Below are 21937 nucleotides of genomic sequence, written 5' to 3' on the forward strand. Positions count from 1 at the left end.
ACACGCCGAAAAATAATTGGTGTCTGGAAGATCCAGAGTTCCCGGAGTTTCACTACTTTTTGGCATTTCCATCTTAAAGGTCACAGCTTGCTTCCAATATGTAATCTGATACTGCAGCAAATTATTCAGAAAGCAAAACAATGCTGAAGTGTGACACAGCTCAAACATGCAAATACCAGAAGCAAACATGTTTCACTTACTTGCCCACAACGTCTTCCCTGCTTGACTTTCTGTCTGACTTTCTCTCTTTTTATCTCCTGCTTCCTTTACTCTTGTCCCTCCGGCCCTTTAATGAGTTATCAGCATCGTGCCTCTCTAAGGGGAAGCTCGAGTCCTATCGTTGTTAAATTACACCAAACAGCAGCGGCCGGCATGTGTTTTTGGTACTTCACCCCGGTCTTTTTAAATGTCGAGGTCATGACGCCCATTCAGACGTCTGGCGCCGCTCCAAAACGACTGGGCGCCCATTCTTCTTGGACCCTGTCGGCGACATATTTCACTCAATGGAGTTAAGGCGAGGGAGGAAATTGAAATAATTAAGGTCCACATTTGCATTTTCCTGGAAAAAGACAGCGAGGCCCAAGGCAACACACTTTGTCGTGCAGAGCCACAATTGCTCTCGCCTCCATTCTTGCCGCTTCTCATTAAGCTGATGCACCTGCCCTAATGATAGGCTATTTTGCTCAATGCAGAGGACAGGATGGGTGTCACCGCAACCACCGGTGTCTTTTATCATTAGATGGAGATGAAGAGGATGTACGAATAAAGAAAACCACCGAAGCTGCCTAGAAAACAGACGCTGAGTCATGTTCGAGAGTTACTCAGAAGATAGGTCCTGCCATCACGCCTAATGGAGAGTCATCTGTCCCCTCTCTCCCTCAGCCTCGTTTTCAACCTGCAATATATAAGCAAACTAGACATAGATTAGATGTGTAAGGGCAGAATATGTTGAGGCAATAGCGGTGTAAAAGGATGAAAGCATCACGGAGCTTTAGCTGCGCATTGTACACCAGTTTGGCTGTCATTGCCAAAGCCTTTCATCTACTGACAAGCAATCAAGCGCAGACAGGATTGCTGATCCAGTCGTGTAATATCATTTTTTGGTTGTGTTGTCATAACTGCCAAGTATTATCCACCTCGCCTTTAAAGACCGCATTTTGATTGAAATTGCTGTTGATACTATTCTTTTGAATCATGATACTACAGAGCACTTTTGGTAATGGATTCTCTGTGTTATTTCAAATGGATTTTTAGAGTTTTCACACATTTTAGCTAATTTCACTTTGCTCTGTTGTCAATTTTCTGTCCGTGTCTGTCTTTTCTAGTGGTCTTCAGTCAATTCGCCTTCTTCCAGACAGCTCTGAATGACATCGTGGAGGTTTACGATGGGCCGACGCAGCACTCCCGCGTTCTCAGCTCCCTTTCTGGAGCACACACAGGTACTTTAAACACAAAAACACACATTCAGATGCATGCTTTCACGTTGTTGGGTATGTACTGTGGGGGATATTTCAGCAGGTATCAAACATAAGGGAGGTGGGAAATAGAAGCCATTTACATTGAGCTGCAGCTATTCAAGACTTGAATCCTATATGCACTTGTACAGCTTTTGTTTCATATTCAGCACCAGTGCTTCACAAATCATTGGACTATTTGATCTCCTGGGAATTATTTCAGGACATGACAGAGGACTAAATAAAATATTGTCTTAGCCTTATCCCTTTCATAAGAACCCAGTTAAACTCAGAGACAAATTGCTGACACAGGCAGAGCTGCCGTGGCTGCAGGTGGGCTCCAGTGAGCTGTAAAACAATTCAACAGTAGCAACAACAACTACTTAAAGAGTCACAGGGATAACATATCAGCCGACAGGCTCAAGAGGACTTGCATGCACATACACCTGAGTTGGTATTACACACAAACACAAGTCAACTCTCAGGATATATGCGCGTGCAGTTATGTAGGCAAACAAGTGCGCTAACAAACCATTGTGTGCCGGGTTTAAGCTGGGGAAATGAGATAGGGGGAAATAGTTTTTAGCATGAAGACCTGAAACAAAGACACAAAGCTGCATTAACATTACCGCAACAATCATAAATAGTGAATTACAACCTTAAAGCATGGGTATTACGTTAATACTAGTGGCTCAACTTTTCAGCTTTTCAGTATCAGCTCCTTGTTTCAAATCACTACTTTTCAAATTGTTGTAATACCATTTTATTAAACCATATAATCTAACAAACATCAAAGAATAACAACACCATTTTCTGATTAATTGTTCACAGTTTTAACTTCAGTTATGGTGAGATATTCCCATGCAACGCAATGCTATATTCCTAGGCAGTTAATTTAAAGACGCACGGACACATTCAACCAATGTACTTTTATTTTATTTGTGCATAATCCTAATTTTAGTTTTATCCTTAATCCCAAAGATACATCCTAAATCTAAACTAGTCCCTACTTGAAGTGAGAGCTGCCCAAAAAAATATCCCTCTTTTGCAAACATTTCTGAATAGATGTCCAACAGAAGAGAAGCACACGTACACAGAGATGGAAGAAATGAATAAAGCAGTTATGAGAGAGAATGGAGAAAAGAAGCAAAAAGGATAACAGTTGTAAGGTTAAAAGTGAGAAGGTGAACGCGAACGAGTGTTTTCCGTTGCAACAGATCGTGAATGCCTGTGATAAATGCCACAACTGCATTGATGGGCTACAAAAGATTTGGCTTGAATAGGCGAGGTTCAACCTTTCAAGAGGGGTGGAGTGGAAAGGTGTGTGAGTTTAGGGCAGCTCTCCATCTCAACCTGCCCTAGCCCCATGGCTTGACAAAAGCAAAATGATTACTTTGGTTTGTGTCCAGGCTAGCCTCAGAAAATCCAGTTTACAGCTCAATAAACAGGCCGCTATATTAACTGAGGACTCCTGGCAGCAGGTTCACAGAGCTCTCTAACCAGGCATGGCAGAGCAGAGCTGACACACTTTGGCAAAGGAAGAGAGACTTTTAGCCCACACAGCTGGAGACCTGGTGCACGCAGGCATAACTAGCATGAATTAGGCGTAATCCAGAAATGCGTACCTGCAGCCACCATACAGATACACCGAGCATACACATGTGCAAGTTTATAAAGCAATAAATTTACCCCATACAGTCTAAATATACAAGCTGTCATTATGTGCAGTAAAATATAGGTCTTTAATGAGTATTTTAGTGGTCGGTTTGTCAAGCATGCTAAATCACATAAGGCAGTTTGCAATGATTATCCTGACCTTGAAAAGCATATTGCGTTTAACTGGATACTAACTACTCTCAATATAACATGCAACACTATGTTTTCATTGCTGTCATGTCTGGTGAGGCAAATCACTCGAAAAGAAAAGGCAATCATTGTGAATTTTCAGAGACGGTGGTGACAGATGGAACAAAATGAGAGGATTCGGAGAGTTGAACAAATGAATGATAAAAGGTGGGAATTAGAAAGGAAAAAGGAGACAGCACGTTGGCAGAAAGGACAAAAAGAAGAAATCAATGAGATTTATCTAAATGCTAATTTTTGAATTGATTTGAAATAAAAAAAGGCAATTGTCACTCTCTTGGCCATCATTTTAAATGTGACTAGTGAGTTAGTTTCTACTACATTTAAAGGTACAGTGTGTAAGATTTGGTGGCATCTAATGGTGTGGTTGCAGATTGCAACTAACTGAGTACCCCTCCACTCGTGGTAACGCCGTTCGCCTCGCTTAGAGGACATCCTAACCATAATAACACTACTTTAGGAGCAGCGTAAGTCAGACAGCAGCTGGCAGTACCACGGCTTTGCACTCTGTGGCTCACGTTACCACAGTTTCACAAGCGTGTCGGAGCAGGTAATATAAAAGCTAGGGCTGTAAAAGTTGCATTAATGTAATCGATCTTTCGGAGGTTGAAGCGGGCTGAGTTTTAAAGCTAGAATGAAGAAATACCAACCATATCATACTAGCTTGTCACAAAGGAGGTTAAATAACGCTCCGAACTTGCGCTACTTTTTGGCAAGGGAAAAACTGGCATTACCATTTTCAGCACACTGACACACTGACAGCTGTTGTTGCCTGTTGGGCTTGAGTTTGCCATGTTATGATTAGAGCATATTTTTTTATGCTAAATGCAATACCTGTTTCGGTTTCTGGACAATATTTGTCAGTGTTTTGTGTTGTTAATTGATTTCCAGTAATAAATATATACATACATTTGCATAAAGCAGCATATTTGCCCACTCCCATGTTGATAAGAGTATTAAATACTTGACAAATCTCCCTTTAAGATACATTTTGAACAGATGAAAAATGCCCGATTAATTTGCGATTAATCACGATTAATCATGGACAAGCGATTAAATATTTTAATCGATTAATAGCCTTAGTAAAAACGCTAAAGGCTCCTCTCTCTAGAGCCAGTGTTTGGTTTGTCTGTTCTGGGATACTGTAGAAACATGGTGGAGCAACATGGCGGACTCCATGAAGAGGACCCTTTCCCTATGTAGATATGAAGGGCTCATTCTAAGCTAACGAAAACACAATTCTTAGTTTCAGGTGATTATACACTAATAAAAACATACTAGTTATGAATATTATATTCCGTTTCTGCTAATAGATCCCCTGAAATATCACACACTGTTCCTTTAAGTTTGACCACTTTTGCTACTTTTGTTTCACTGCAAGCATATTGTTGAATAAATGCAAAACAGTTATTCATAAAATGTAGAGTTCCCCTCCTGTAATCCCCACGGGGCTGTTTTTAACTTTAAAACCTGTTTGAGTTGTGGCTCAAACAGCTGCAGCGTTAATCTCTGATATCTGTTCCCCATGACTGCTGTATATCCAAACCACCAGTGCTCACCAACTCCCGCCACTGAATTTTGACTATTGCCTTCCAGCCAAAGTCATATCTGCCCTTGTAAGTCTTTCATATGCCATCATAGAGGATCATTTTTAAGGGCAGAGTGGTTTGGAGCTGGAAAGTGGCCAGAGGGATGATAAGTTACATGCCGGCACATGTTTGATCTGTCTGGATGAATACCTGCCCCGCACCGCAAAATGATGAAACACTGTCACCATGACAGCACGCAGCAAGGGCGCCTTCTAATAAACTTCCCAGCATGCCTCGGGGATCCTACGGTGGAACTCGAACAAATGTGGCGATGACGCATTAAGAAACTGTGCCATCGGAGCTATCTCAGGGCACTTAAAGACGCAGAAATATTCACACTCACGCTTAAACGTGAGCTAAAGTTGCATGCCCAGGATAGACTCACTAACACACACAGACACACAGATGTTGCCTCTGGGGTTAAGCACGTCTGCCTCCCACCACAGTGTGACAGCAAGCAGACACAGAGTAATGAGATCCACAGCAGAGAGCCAGTCAGCGGCAGCACACTGAGAGAGACAGAGAGGCAGAGACAGAGATGCTCGCACTTTGTATCATGTTCTATGTCAGTCAACAAACCGTTTTAGTAGATACATCATGGGGGGGGGGTTTAATTACACTACATTATGAGCTGATGAGGATAGCAGGTGATCATGTCAGTAATCTCAGTGATGAAATATGAGGATTTGATTTATAGTTAGACAGTTGGGCACAGATGCATGTTCTTTGAAGAATTATTTCATAGTAAACCAGAGCGTAGATTACAGATGCTTTGTCATGGCCATCGGTGTGTGATACCAACGCACAAGGTACAGTTTAGCGGCGGTATGAAACGCACCGGGCTTTTCAACTACAATGTAAACCCATACGCGCTGTGGTGACGTAGTTTAAATAGCGAAAGAGACACACAGGGCAGGTGGTAGGGGAGGTGGATGGGTCCAACAACACAAGCTTTCATCCAGGAGACTGCTGTTCATGTCTGGCACATGAAGTTTCACTTTCACTTTACAATCAGCTGTTTGTTTGTGTCCCAAGTTCACAATGTCAAGTCACATTTGCACTGTACAACATTGTAATTTAAAGCCCAACCATGTTTTTTTTTTCCTAAACCTAACTAATTGGTTTTGTTGCCTGAACCTAAGCAAGTGTCTTTGATTAAATCACAACGTTAAGCACCTGTTTACTGCGCCCGAAAAGTGACGCAAAGGGGTCTGACGAAGCATCAATATGTGACGAGTTGGGATGAGAATGTGTTGAGTAAACATAGAAGTCCCATGAAGTACGAAACCCCCTAAATGTCTCAGTTAATTGTCCATAATGTAATTTTTAGTTTACGGATATTGCATCTTGTAGAGCACACCTCCCAAACAAATTACATTTCGTTTAAAAAAAAAAAACTTCATACACAAAGACCAAAAGAAACACAAATGAAAGGCCTGTCTGCATCAAATAGGTTTTCGCACGCCATTTAAAACAAAACCCAACCGACCAAATTTGCTGTTCCAAAACTTGCTACAACAACAAAAGCTCGATCATCTTTGGTCTTGAATTTTGACAGATGGGACAGCCACTAAGCCCTGGTCAGGTGACCTTAGAGAGCACAGTATGCTGTTCATAGTCCCCGAATGTAAGTAGGAGCTTGATGTGTTGAGGGCCTTTCACTGCAGGTGATAAACCCAACCTTGAATTTGTTTCCGTATTTCACACGCAGCCAATGAAGTAAAGTCACGGGAGGTGTGATCTCTGCAGCTGGTTTCTACGGCACTTAGGAGTCTTGCTGCACCATTTTAAACCAGCTGCAGATTCTCCAGTAATGATTTGTTAATTGGGGTCGTGAACAGAGTCACAATAGTCCAGCTGGGACAAGACAGAAGAAATTAACCGTAGATTATATTTCTGAGCTGGGGAAAAAAACAAGAACATGACAGTGAGCTAACATGTTGTTCAAGGCTCACATGCTGATCAAATAGTAGCTGTAAGCTCCCAGAACATGACTTGAAAGAGGCAGACTGCGGTCAGAGGCTCAGCTGTACATGTGATACAATGCTATCAGTGCTAATGATCAGGACTCCCATTTAGTCACAAGAGGCTGAGGGAAATTGTTTGCTATCCAATAAGCATATAGCAGATAAGCCTAATCCTGTATGACAGTGAAATATTAGGATAATCTTAATAATCGCCATGCATTTGCATATTGTGATATGCTCCGTGGGCATTATAAGCATGTTGTATTTTCATCACAGTAGGTCTGGACACACAGATTGAATCCCTAAAATAGTCACTAACATTCACACCTAAATTCCATCTCACCAGACAGATGCAGGGGAATATTAGTTATTTAACTGCGTAGGAGATTAGATGGCAATTAGTAGCTAGAAACAGTGGTATGTACCCACACAAGTATAAAACAAATGCAGCACTTTGCTAAAAAACATTTCCAAACTGTGTCTTCGACTTTCCCCCATCACAGGCGAGTCGTTGCCGTTAGCAACCACCAACCAAGTCCTGATCCGCTTCACCTCCAAAGGCCAATCCAGCTCTAGAGGATTCCACCTGGTCTACCAGGGTGAGTGTGTAACACAGGCACACACACAAACCAAATCCTACTGTCTTGTTTCTTTTGGATTCCCTCTCAGCCCAATTCCCCCTCCATAATATATGACTTGTTGAGTTACTTCAGAAGGATTCACCTTCATCCAGCGCTTCAGCTGTGATGTGCTTGTGTGTGTCGGCAGAAGTGTGAGCTCTGGAGCATTACCACTGTAAAAAGTCTAGCAGTCTGTTGACAACGTTGTGCTTAAACTCCCCCCTGTTCTTCTCTCCCCCTAAGAGGGACTTTTCCCTTGAATTGTTATTTTGCTTAAACAATGCACTGTACCAGAAATGACATTTTGCTGCAGATATCCAAAGGCAGCCGCAGCTCTGGAGAAAGTTTAATGAATGAATAAATAATTCAGTTTTTTGTATTTTATGTTAAGTAAGCTGAAAGGAACCACAAGGCAAAGGCAAATCTGAATGCCATATTTTGTATTTGGGACACAGTGTGATCATTTGGACAGTGACACCCATAGTTACTTTTCTAATGAATCACTTCATTGATCAAGTGTTGAGGTTCTGCAAAAGTGTTTGGGAAACTAATTGTAAAATCCATCGTGAAATGGCTATAATCAGTAACGGAGAGGAGCAAAACAGCCTTATATATTCTTGGAAATGTCACAGATAATGACTTCAAATCAACACCTGTAATCACCCTGTTTTTCACTCTTGTTTCTCCAAAAGCTGTGCCACGGACCAGCGCCACGCAGTGCAGCTCAGTCCCCGAGCCCCGGAATGGCCGCCGTATGGGTAACAACTTTGCTGTTGGCGCCGTGATCCGCTTTGAGTGCAGTCCAGGTTATATGCTGGAAGGACCGAGCGCCATCGAGTGTTTGACGGTTCCCAATGCCCTGGCACAGTGGAACAGCTCCATACCCAGCTGTATAGGTAGGACATGAATACTCAAATAGAGAGATGCAAACTCTCGCCAATCAGCCTGGGTGTGTTTGTTTGTCTTGTCTTGTTTTCTTTCTTGGCTTCTTTCGTCTTTCTGTTTGTTTCTTTCCATCTCTCCTTCTGTCTCTGCGTCTCTCCCACTTGATGCCTCGTCGCTGAGTGTCAAACTCTCGTTACTACGACACAGATGTAGGCTGCCAGCTATTGCCTGTAGCAATACAGCGAGATTCAGCCACGCAGCACACAGGTGGCAGGCTCTGCTGAGGGTCACAAAAACACACACACACTCATATGGTGATATCCGCATGTACATGTATATACAAAGACACACACTACAGCACATACAGCTGTGGCAGATGCTCCTAAGCTGTTACCAGATGTGCAGGAAAAGCTGGGAAGACAGTGTTTGACGACTGTAAGCACAGCGTGTCTAGTAAAATGTGCGCGAGTGCTTGCAAGACTCCATCCTAGTTGTGGTTTAATGATTTAGGTTTAGCGAGTCCTAAAATTGTATTTTTCTTAAAACAAGCTGAAAATGTACCAAGTGAGAAACTTCTTTAATTAACTATTTTGTCATGATTTTTTTTTTCTTATCATTTGCTTAACCTATGTGATCTTCATCCACTAGCAGAATCACATCTATATTTGAGGGGAAAAAAGTATTTTAGTATGCAAATTTATGCATGCTACATCCAGTTTGTGGCCATGATACATTTGGTACACTGCGATACGACTTGCGTCTTTTCATCCCACTCATCCCTTTTCATCCTTTTTTTTCCTGCAGTTCCATGTGGAGGCAATCTGACCCACCGAACTGGCACCATCTTATCTCCTGGCTTTCCCGAGCCTTACCTCAACAGCCTCAACTGTGTCTGGAAGATCACTGTTCCCGAAGGATCGGGAATCCAGGTTTGTGTAACCGAGTTTCTCCCTGGCATCAACGTACCTCCTTGGTGACAGAATTGTGATAATCAGATCACGCAAAAACAAGTTTAATCCATGAGTAAATCAGAGGCAGATTCCAGGATGTTAACAGCATAAATACATTACATCCCCTCTAACTCATCCCAAATCCCAACCCATACTTCCAAACCACATGGAACCCACGGAAGCAACGCTCCGTTAAACTTCACAAATATGGAAAGTAAGCTACTAGTCAAGACAAAATCTGTGTTTTTAGAAGGGAAAGGAAAATCCAGTTTTGGCAAATACAAAATGTAACCCATCTACACACCGTCCAGATATGAAAAGTGTTATAATAATAATGCACTTCATAATGAAATATAATAATTGACTTACAGACATGTAATATAATAAAGTAGGACTGCTCGATTATGGCAAAAATCATAATCTGGAGTATTTTGGTCAATATTGAGATCACTGTTATTTAACAGGATTACTTATTGACTTTGGAGACATCATACATTTAGAAAGAAAATTGTATACATCTTAAAGTTAAATGCATCAATCTGGTGCACTTTGAGGGCAAAATTAAGAGGCTAGATCTATGAAGAAGTTTGTGATCCAGTAAACAATTTAATCACATCGGTTGTATCTATAAATGGTGATGACACGGCAAAAAAGTCACACCCACAAAACATGGTAAACGAGAGAGGCTCCGTGTTTCAAGACGGGTCGGGTGGGTTGCCGATTACTAAACGGAATGCGACACAATAATTGTTTTATGTCGATTATCTTGTTTTCATACTAATCGCTGGAAGCCAAAATCGTAATTGAAAATACTCTCAGCATGTTAGTTTATCAGATTGTAGCCATTAATGAATATTCTGAGGCATTCTGTTCACTTAAAACATATTGACTAACCTTTTTTTTTAAAGCGGTCTCTGGTCAGACTGTTAAATGAATTAACAGATTTTATTTACCTTTAGCCTGTAGCTTTTACAGCTCTGCGTGGTCTCCATAACAAGCTCCTGTGCGGTGATGTGTTTTCGACTTACCGAGGGCTAATTAACAGAGCTACCCACGGTACATCAAGTTATAGCATTTACAATTCTCCGGGTGCAGGAGGGCTGCTAAATGATAAAGTCTATAGACTTTACAGAGGCTCAGAATTTAATTTGGCAGATCACTATACCAGAAACTTAAGATTGCACAACTTGAAATAAATTTGTATATAATTGCCTCTTCAATTGCTTTCCCTTTTCTTTCCTGGGAGTTAATTCAGTTTGCATATTCGTATTCTTTGATGCGCGTGTGATGGAACTCTTCCAGGAACCTGTACGAGGTCCCTGCGGATCTGCCTGACGGAAAGTTTTAAGGCTTATGCTTCAGCCTCCGTGGCTAATGACCTCGGTGCCGTCCCTCGACTATTACCTCCTCCACCTCAGCTGACTGTCCTTGCAGGTCAAACACACGAGATGGCCCACAGGCGTACTTAGCATGCTGCACTACACGCTAACATCGCAGTAGCTTGGAGGTGAAGTAGACCGAGAATAAGAACAGAGAGCTGGCTTCGCACACACGCTCGAGGCCAACAGCATGACCCTGGAACGTACACTGTACATACCTGACTGACAACGACGTAGTTTGGTTATGATATATTGTGTTCTTTGGGCCACCGCTGCATACCCAGACACACACGCTTCATAAGCAAAAGGGCACTGCCTGTGCTACCAAAATGTGGCGTGCTCAGTGTACAGGGATTTGCTGCTCTGTGTCTCTGCAGCTGAAACCCGTCTCATCCCTGCTATTCCTCGACCACCTCATCTCTTTCACACCGTCATCGTCTTTCTCCCCTTCTTACCAGTTAGCAGAGACACATTAGATTGGAGTGTCACGATCCAGAAGAGAACTTAAAGGAGCGGGGTGCCTTGCCGGCACATTTGCCGCGGCCCCCCCAATGAAAGATCAATCTGTGATCTGCGTCGTCTCCCCGGGATGCACCGGAGCCCCTACCGCCCCTTTAATTGGCTCGTATCCGATCTATAACCATCAGAGGCAGAGGAGAGGGCCGAGGAATGGATGTGAGAGGGAACAGAAAGAGAAGCTTGGAGAGTAAAAGGATGGAAACAAACAGAATGATGAAGAAATGGATGAATTTTAGCTACAGACAGAGAATAAAGCAGGCTGTTCTCATACATCATTGGTAGCAATACCTACAAAAAAGTAAAGCACTGTAATTTGTATATATATATATATATATATATATATATATATCCCACAAAATCAATTTGTATGTAATCCAAATATTTGTGAACCAGGAAGTATGAAGAGTGACAAACGCTGCATAGGGAGGAGACCGGTGGTCGTACCCCGTGTGAAACCAGAAGTAACATTGATTTACGCATGAAAAATGAGGAATGACTTTTCGTAAGATATCATACTCGTTGTATGAGGATACATTGAATAAAGATATAGTAGATGGCACAGTGTTGCCCCTTTCACACAATTGTTTATATATTCTGGCCTCCCACTTCCTTTGGGTAGCATTCAACAGCAAACTAAGTTTTAAAATCCATATATTAGGCAATCTTGGTGAGAAGTATGTGGTATCTTTTTTTTTCTCAACAGTGGTAACAGTGGTTGTTGGAGGACACAGACGCACTTATCTAGAAGTCTCAGTCTGCCTTTCCTTTGAAGAAAACCCAACGTTCTCTGCAGCTGTCATGCAGTTGTCTTAATTTCACAAATCCAATGCCGACCACTTGAACACAGCCTTCCAAAAGGGTGTTTGAAATACAGAAAAGCAAGCAGAGACATACCATACTGCACGACTATTGTTCTCTTCTGTTGAGAATTCTGAACTTTTTACTATTTGTGAAGTCCTCGTGGCTTTGATCATTTCACATTTCACCCTTTATGTACTTTAAAACAGTGTAAAAAGAAGAAAAAAAAGTTTATAAAGTTATTTGCACCTTTTAAAGGCACTCTAAACTTTGTTCCTGTGAAACACTGAATGACTTTTGGGATGCTGTTTGGCACATAGAAATAGCTTTTTCATGCTCCTTTACTGTATGTGACATTTTGATGAGTTTACTGTGTCAGGGCCGAGACAACTGCTACTCTTAAGGTGAGAGTAGATAATTGCCAAATGGCTGTGCTTTTCAGTCCTTCAATGTCTACACATACACACCCTTGACCCTACTGTTCCTTCTCTGGATCTAAATCCCATCCTCTTTTTTTTTTTTGGTCTGTGTCTTACCTGTCTCAGATCCAGGTAATCAGCTTTGTCACGGAGCAGAACTGGGACTCACTGGAAGTGTTTGACGGAGGGGACAACACTGACACCATGCTTGGCAGCTTCTCAGGTATTGCTGTATATGTGTGCATTTATTTTTCTTGCACATGTTTAAAATCATGATTTCAATGTTTATTCCCACTTCGACCGTGGACATAAAACACATTTTTAACTCATCTATACCTTGCCAAAAGCAAAACATAGTAGACCTAGAACACATTATTGTATTTGTTAACCAACAACGTACAGCACTCAAAACGGGGGCCTCGTTTGGCACAGTTGGCATTGTAACATTGTTAGATTAAATTCAGAGTGGATATAGGCAGCTGGCGTTGTCATGGGAGAGTTTAAAAAGCCCATACTGGTTGAGCTTCCCCTGGAAAGTCTTGGTACATTTCTACAAAAGGTTATCCTTTTCTGTGTGGAGTTGAAGTGAACGTTTGTTTACAGTATCTGTGTTACTCCCCTCATAGCGAGAGTGCAGCAACAGGGAATTCTCCTTTTTGTTTGTGCTTGGAACCCGACCAAAAGTAAATGTTAGATGTACCCTGATGCAAAGAGATGAGAGAGAAATGGCAGGCTTACAAGTCTGAGTTATTAAACAACCAATTTTAGGTCATACAGTATCTGTAGAACGTGATTTTATTGAGTGACGGGTTGTTGTTGTTTCTTTTGGACAGTTTTGTGTTTTCTTTTATTATCAGCTGAATGCATACCCACACATTAGAAGAAACAAATGGCTCTGTTCTTTGTCTCATTAAAGTGATAGGGTCACACTATTATGCATCTGCTTCCCCAAATATCCTAATCCACCTATACACATTCATTCATGTATGCATTCTTTGCTGCATGTACACACAAACACACACACACAGAGAGACACGCACACCCTGAAGTCGGCAAATGTAAAAAAAGAAGGAGCTTTTCAGCTATTTGCCAGTAGCTTATACAGTTAGTTATGGTCGGCCTATGCAGGAGATAGCATTGCTAAACTCCACTATTAATCTTCTCCCTAAGGCACCACGGTCCCGGCTCTCCTCAACAGCACCTCCAACCAGCTCTACCTCCACTTTTTCTCTGATATTAGTGTGTCTGCAGCTGGATTCAGGCTGGAATACAAAAGTAAGTGGGGGAAAAAAGAAGTTCATACAACTCAATGTAAAGTACCAATGCCCCTGAGGACAAGTATTAAAGGGCCAGTGTGTAGCATTTCGGGGGAACTTTTTGCAGAAATGGAATATAATATTCATAACTATGTTTTCATTAGTGTATAATAGGCTTGCCGCGGTAGTTGGTGTTACCGATGTTACACGGTGTTTGGACATATACCGACTACATTACTATCCCACAGCCCCCGCCGTAGTTGTCTGCTCTATACAGAGTCTCTGTTCAGAGTAGCAGGAGTCAGATTTCACACACACAAGATGAGAGACAGTTGACAGACAAGACGATGGCGGAGGATTTGGTGTCAAAGCGAAAAGCAAAAGTGCCTATTTGGCAATATTTCCAACCCAATGCTATAAGGGAACCATAACGTTAATGAGGCAATCACCATGCGGAGGACGAGCGGTCACAGCCGTTGTGCGTGGAAACTAGGGATGTGCATTCCAAGCAAAAATACTATTCGAAAATCACTGGGTATTATTCGATTATTATTCAAATAATAATCGAATAATACCTAATAATACACACACACACATACATACCCGCCTGCCGAGCACAGGGGTTTGTGGAAGCGCCACACACACACACACACATACACACCCCTGCGCTAACAGAAAAGAGCCGAACTGAAAGTGCCACACACGTTTTACCGGTAGTAACGTTACTACCAGGCAGCGCCTGCAGCGGTTAATACAAGGGAAATATATATTTTTTTAAGATGGGGCGAATAGTCGCATAAACTATTAGATTTTTCTATAAATAAAGACTATTCGAATAATCGAAAATCCTTACTCGTCCCTAGTGGAAACCTGCGGTAACGTGAGCCGCAGAGTGCAAAACCGTCAGTCAGCCGTCTGACTTGTGTTGCTCCAAAACTAGTGTTATTATGGTAAGGATGGCCTCTGAATGAGGCGAACATCGTTACCACAATTTTGCACTCGTCGGCTCACGTAACCGCGAAAGGGAAGAGTGAACGGAGGGGTACTCAGTTGGTTGTAATCTGCAACCACACCACTAGATGCCACCAAATCCTACACACTGTCCCATGATATCACAAAAGAGTACATTTCTTATAAAAGCTTGCTGGTTGTGTTTCTCCCCAGACTCAGATATCTCTCTTGCAATGTTTTAGTCACATTTTGCTGTCTAATTTCTAATTCTGTCCCTGTCGCCTTTTTTCATCTATTTTCTTAGCGGTGTCTCTGACCAGCTGCCCAGAGCCTGTGGTTCCTATGAATGGCATCAAGGTTGGGGAGCGTCTTCAGATGAATAACGTGGTGTCTTTCCAGTGTGAACCTGGATATACTTTACAGGTAACACCTCCTCGTTTATGGTTCAGTTATAAGTGACCAAAAATCGATGCTTATCCTTTTCTGGACTCCTGTCATTTTCGGTTATCTCCAAGTAATAATCACATTTTACAGCAGTGGATAAAGCCAAATGTCAGAGAAAAGAACTTTATAAGTTTAATTACAAGTTATCTGTTCATTTTTTCAGCCGCAGTGAACTGTACGCTCTGATTATGTTAATGTGATTAAATTAATGTAAACATATTTGCTGTAATATATGGAGGACTGTGACTTTAGCATTAATAAACACCAGTTAGGGAGCGTGTACGCCTTATTTGCATCTCCTGTGACCAAATTATGCATGTGCTGAGCTCAGCATTTTTGCGGAAATTGTTTATGTGGTTTTATAGATTAAGGGATGATTGTTTTGATTTATCTCTGTCATCCACCCCTGGATGTTATGATGCATGCCAGTTGTCCCCTTAAATTGTTATAGCCAAAGGCAGGATAGGTCTCAGGACCGGTTTCCTCCATCTGCTGTCTATAATTTATAGGATGTGCTGCTATAAACTCAGAATTCTGCACAGCATCCGAGTTTGACTGTGTTCTGCACGTCCTCCAGAGCTTCCACTGTAGTCATCTGGGCTTCAGGAGACAGATGGTGACATCTGTACAACACACTGGATGCAGTAGTTCACACAGATTCTATTTGAAAGTTCCCTCTCCGTTCTACACTAAACAAGTCCATTAGGACTTGTCCAATTGCTGTGACAAAGAGTTTTGGTAAAGTTTGATAGCAGCAGGGCAAGAAGCAGGTTTTAGGAAAAAAAGGTTTGGAGGAATTATTCCAATTATAGGTTTCTTTCTGGATAATCACAATAATTACGTAACATGCGGCATGAGTAATTATGGGTAATTTTACTTTAAAAACACAATATGTAATTTTCTGCCACCAGGGGTCAATCAAAACGATAACAAAAGACGGGGTTTTGTGGCGTCGTAAAGTTGCCTGGGATCATATGAGTTGTTGTTTTCACCACCATTGTTGTCATTGCAATCAGCTTCTCCCGGTTAGGGTTCCTTCAGTGTTCCTCGTTCAGGAGGTTTTTATCGGAGCCGAAGAGCAGAGGTCTCCTCCTCTCCAAAACAAACGGACCCAGGAATTAAAACCGTAAAAAAACACTGAGTAAAGCAGTTTCCCGTGTTTCTCCGACGCTGTTTGGCGGACACAGGATGCGAGCCAAACTGCAGCTAACATTTGCTCAGCTTGTTTCTCTGATAACTTAAGTCCCAGACGTCCGATGACTAAAATCCTTCATCCGGTTAAAGTATATTGTTAAAAAACAACCAAGATCTAAAAAAGTATATTGCACAGCTGTGGCTTAAAACTGGATTTAAAAGTGGATTTATGACAGCTTCTGGCAAACAACCACAACGCTGACGAATGCAGAAAGCACAGACTGTATATAAGAAGTGGACATAGTCACTGTGTTGTCACCCATCGGGGACTGCCGTTTTGATACCTTGAGTTCAGCATTTTAGCCATCGTCATCTTGGTTTTTGGTCATTGCAGCCATAAGTGACATGAGAGGGTGGAGCTAAGTACAACCGAAGACATTTTTAGGCTACCAAAATGTTAAAATTTACTTTCATGAAATGAAAACCCACTTTGAAAGGGTTAAAGATGTAAGACGAACTCCCAGACTGCACAACGCTGTGGTAGCAACCTGTCAATCACAAGGTAGCCACGCCCTAAAGCATACCCTGCTTTATGGTCTATTTGACTCTAAATGGGACCATAATTTACTAAATGAACATCATGCTGTATTGAAGAAGACTTGAAACTAGTGATTGAGACCATAAACTCATGTTTACAAGTTTTACTGATAAATCAAGTGAGAAGTTGGATAATTTTTTCATAGACTTCTATACAATCAGACTTCTTTTTGCAACCAGAGGAGTCGCCCCCTGCTGGCTATTAGAAAGAATGCAAGTTTAAGGCGCTTCTGCATTGGCTTCACACCCGACTGGATATATCTAGGTTTAAAAATAATTGGAAACATTTGGGATAAAGCAAGTACACGACTCAAAAAAGGCATAATAACAGTTTAAAATAGTTCACCAGCATGTTGTCTTGGTGTCAACTCCTGCAGTCTCTTATGGCTCATTACAGTTGGTGCCAGGCTTTCTTTGAAAGACACATTTTCAGAATAGGTCAGCTGAGTCAGCCCATTATGTTCTAACAACATCATTTTCTGTAACTATCAAATTTTTAATCTTTATGGCAAGTTAGCTTTGAAACTCAAATGCAGAGCTCTCCGAAAAATATTGTGCTGCTTATTTTGACAGCGAAACAATAAATGTGATCTTCTTAATATGCTTGTGATGCTCCCTCTCTGTTGTTCCCTGTCACTTCAGATGGATTTAGTCATTAAGTCACCACATGAAGTCATGTGGAGACAGGCAGCAGGTTCAAATAACTGGATCAACAGATGATTGACAGAGGGGGGAACAAATGAATTCATCGCCTGTTCTTTGTTGTTCTTTGTTGTCTGCTCCTTGCAGGGGAACTCACATATCACCTGTATGCCTGGAACCGTCAGACGGTGGAACTACCCACCTCCTCTCTGCATAGGTAAAAATATCTTCTTGTCCTGCCCTCCTTCTGCTTCCTTTATACATTCTTACTTTTTTCCCTCAGAGATCCTTCACCTTGCCAAGCACACCAGATAACTATCTCAAACAATATACCGAGTAGCTCTCATGTTAAGGCTTGACGTGTGCGAAGAAGCTCTCGTCATCATCATCCTTTGAATGAAAGCAGAATTGAATTACCATATCACTACGTACTATAGGTGACGTTTTACCTCTCCAATACTGTTTCACAGCTCACACGCAGAAACGTGTTATATAACACAGTGTTTCTCAAACTTTTTTCTCGGAACCCACTTTTTAAAAATGACAAACCACCGCGACCTAAGGCCTTATCTATAGATCGTGAGAAGAGCGAATTTGTGCGTAAATGAAGGTTTGCATCACCTTTATGATCTTGAATAGGTAAACCAGTAATTTCGAAGAGATATTTGTTTATGCATGTGTTATTGAAAACATAAACATGTACATTACTCCAAATAAACACATTTAGGTGGAGTTAACAGGCTTTTCCATTCTTTGTATTTCCTCTCATCAGTAAAACAAACAATGTATGCTAGCCTTTCATATTAGATTCAGTGTTATAAGTAGACTACGATTATCAGAACAATACGAACATTCAGGCTCCCTAACGCAGCTCAAAGGTGTACTGCAGATATACATGTTGAATAAAAGATTATGGAAGAAATTCAAAGGACGAAATTCTGCAAATCGATTTGGCGACCCTAATAATATCTCCTGGGATCCACCTGTGGTCATCCGACCATAGAGTGTATATATAGATGGGTGACGCTCCTCCACTTCCTCCCTGTCAGCTGTCAATCATGACGTCTCACCCCCTTTTTATCAAGCATCAAATAACTCATTAAAACCAAACTTATCAGAAAAATAAATTCTTGAACATACATCAGCGTGATAAGAGTTACTTAAAATGACAGAAACCATCTTTGGGATATATTTATTTTACGTGTAGACAACTCTTAACTTTCTAGTTTGGCCCATGTCCCATGCGCTAACATGGAGGAGCTGGGATTTATGACCTATACTGCAGCCAGCCACCAGGGGGCGATCAAGATGTTTTGGCTTCACTTTTGGGGAGCTGTCATATCATCCATCTTTATATACAGTCTATGCTCCCGTCTGTGCTCCTTGGAATGACTGATATAACTGAGACATAAGGATAGCCCTTGAATCCATCAGAAAATTTGGAAAATAGGACATGTTAACAAAAAAGCAAAAGTTGTATTTCAGTAGTTTTTGGTTGAGTTATGAGAGCTTTTTCAAATGAGTTGGATGTTTCTACCATGAAAGCTGAGCACACACGCTGAGAGTGCCTTGACAAACGGGTTCCACTCATTGGAACAACCTACTATTGCCTAATTAGTTCCATCTCAGACCGTGATTGGTTGAAGTCGAGGGAAGATTCATCGTGTTCTCAGGCATCAGCAGTTTCCTGATTACCTCAGGCTTCTGGTGCTGCTACAGGATAACATTTAACCCCTCACTTATTCCTTATAGAAACACAATGGTTTTCTCTGTGTGGTTGCTCCCTCCTCTGACTTATGTTGGCTGTTTGTCCCATTTATTCCGTAATCTTCACTGTGTGTTTTTCTCCTCACAGTACCTCTTTTTTCTTTTTTCCCCTTTAGTCAGCTAATTCTTTTACCATTAGCTTCAGCATCCTTTCATCTTTTTAATTTTGGTGTCAGGATCTCTCGCTCTTTTCATCTCTCTTGATCCAATCATCGCTTTTTACTCAGTATTTCCATACCTTTTTTTTCTCACTTCACCTCTTTCAAGAAAACATTTATCCATCAGTGGTTTTAAGATGAAAGGAGAAGGATGAAGAGCAGCAAAAGATACAGTGCATGACACCTCGATATCTCAAAGTAGAAAGAAAAGAGCTCCATAGTTCTTTAAAAGTGAGATAAATGCCGTCTTTTTGTATGCCAATATAAACTATTTAATAATTTTTACAATTTTGGTCATTCTTACATTGAATTCACTCTTTAACAGCATTTTCATCATCGCTATTAACATTTTAACTGCATGGATTTGATTGAAAAAGGAGACATTTAGGGTCATGTAATGGTTACTAGAGTGTCATTTGGGGAATGTCCTTAATTGCGCTTAAGAGCATTTTTCCAAGAATGGATTGGAGCACATTGGCCTGTATTAAATACAATCTCACCTTGCCTTCAAGTAATGCAAACCCACCTAAAAGGTAGTAAATTATAGGGTTGGGTTTTGTTCTGCCTTTCTTTAGTTATAACTTCAGTTTTATAGGTTTTGAAATTTAGGTTTAAAACGACTAAATATTTCATTCTGCTACATTTTTTTTCTGACATAAAGTCACCAAGTATTTTTTTATTAGCACTACAGTTGTTCAAGACTCCCACTGTCACAAACAAAGAACTGTGCTGAACCATATTTGTAGTAATATTTTTAATCCGTGAGAATCACTGTTTGCAGATGCTAATGAAATGCTTTTGTCTGCCAGCTCAATGTGGAGGAATCCGGGAGGAGATGGAGGGCATGATTCTTAGCCCTGGTTTCCCTGGCAACTACCCTAGCAACAGTGACTGTACCTGGAGAATCTACCTGCCAGTCGGTTATGGTGAGCATCGTGAGAGGCTCTTAAAGCATTTCCACACTCAAGAAGGACTGGATTGATGTAGATACCTATGTTATGTTAACATGCCAGGGGTACCTTTAGTAGTATTTCAGGAAGACGACGGCACCGCTTTTCAATTTTCCTGCCAGCTCTTTCTCAATCTTTCTTCTTTTCCCAGGAGCCAACCTCCAGTTCCTCAACTTCTCCACCGAGGCCAACCACGATTTCCTCGAAGTACGCAACGGTCCCCTTGATACGAGCGCAGTGATTGGACGATTCAGCGGCGAGGACGTTCCCTCCTCCCTTCTCACCACCTCCCACGAGACCACGATATATTTCCACAGCGACCATTCGCAGAACAAACCGGGGTTCAGATTCGAGTACCAGGGTAAGAGACCAAAGAATAAAGTGTAAGAAAGTGAAAATATGCAGAATACTGAAGCAGGAAATTATAATCAGTATTATGATCGTCTCAGACAAAAATAGACTTGGCTAATATGTGTTTATAATAATGATCATAATCATCAGAGCTACGACTTTGCAGAGCTGAGCCAGTATTAGTATTATGAGTTACGTTCTTCTGCAAAGCTTGATCAAACTTAGTAATTGCTTCCCTTTAGTGTGGCAGGAGCTTTTTTCGCTGCTTCAAACCATTTTTGCTGTCACTGAAATGTGTTTCAGCAGAGACGCAGAGAATGTAACTATAATGATCAGAGCTATTTCCCTGAATTGACACAATCACAGCATACACTGTAAAGTCACTGACAAATAATAACCTAAGGGAGTGTTACCTTTCTTTCTTCTTGTTCCATTCTTGTCACTTTACCTTGAGGTGTATGCACGTAAAGCCATAATTTGACTGAATTGGCCCTAGAACTGACTGTGTCAGACTAATCAGCCCACAGAGCCAGTAAATTTCCCAGATGTATAAAATCTCTGTATATAAAACTGTTGATCACTTAAAGGATTTCCTCAGCATGTGCCAATAAAAGGCTTCACAGCATATCTGTATGGCTGCGAGGAATAAATTGCCCTTGTCTGCAAATGCAACAGGCACGGCAAAGTTAGTACTTTGTGATTCAACAAACGAGCTGGCAAATCGAAAGGTAGCATTGTGCATTTACATAATTATGTGTACATTAGCATATAAATCAAGCATTATATTTGCAAATATCCCCCTTTTGCTGTATTTGCATGAGTTATCGCCTACAAAGGGGAGCTGTGATCCATACAAATCAATTTCTTTAGTCATATTTATATCCTGGCTCTTCGAGGCTCACTGCCTGCGTTGCTTTTGTATCCAAGAGGAAGAGAGAAAAAAAAGAAAGTAAGAATTATTTACCCACACTACATCTGATGACAGCATCGTACTCCTCACGGCACAAGTCAAACCCGCCCCTGGCATTTCCTTTCCCAGTGAAAACTCCTGTCTGAGGTGGAGGAGGAGTGAGTGGGAGGTTGAGCACAAGGAGGAAGAACAACAGAAAGCATATTGAGGCAAATGTGTAAAGGTTGTGTGAATTGATTGCTAGCTTCAGGCAGTAACAAATAATGAGCAAATAAGGGTACAAACATGTTTAAATATGCTACTTAATGCTTTTTAATAAGTTAACGCAATAATA

The 21937-nt window shown here is 41.3% G+C and overlaps 1 protein-coding gene across 1 annotated transcript in view; it reads left to right on the forward strand.

Moving 5' to 3' along the window:
* csmd2 (CUB and Sushi multiple domains 2) overlaps positions 1 to 21937 on the forward strand; it is a 282555-nt gene that overhangs the window by 197084 nt on the left and 63534 nt on the right. The window contains exons 33-42 of the mRNA XM_074613264.1: positions 1326 to 1439; positions 7377 to 7472; positions 8186 to 8389; positions 9183 to 9307; positions 12570 to 12666; positions 13614 to 13718; positions 14955 to 15073; positions 17615 to 17684; positions 20202 to 20318; positions 20494 to 20703. Coding sequence (XP_074469365.1) covers positions 1326 to 1439; positions 7377 to 7472; positions 8186 to 8389; positions 9183 to 9307; positions 12570 to 12666; positions 13614 to 13718; positions 14955 to 15073; positions 17615 to 17684; positions 20202 to 20318; positions 20494 to 20703 — 1257 coding nt within the window. The remainder of the gene's footprint in view (positions 1 to 1325; positions 1440 to 7376; positions 7473 to 8185; positions 8390 to 9182; positions 9308 to 12569; positions 12667 to 13613; positions 13719 to 14954; positions 15074 to 17614; positions 17685 to 20201; positions 20319 to 20493; positions 20704 to 21937) is intronic.

This window comes from Sebastes fasciatus, chromosome 17 (genome assembly GCF_043250625.1).
Source record: "Sebastes fasciatus isolate fSebFas1 chromosome 17, fSebFas1.pri, whole genome shotgun sequence".
Lineage (NCBI taxonomy): Eukaryota > Metazoa > Chordata > Actinopteri > Perciformes > Sebastidae > Sebastes > Sebastes fasciatus.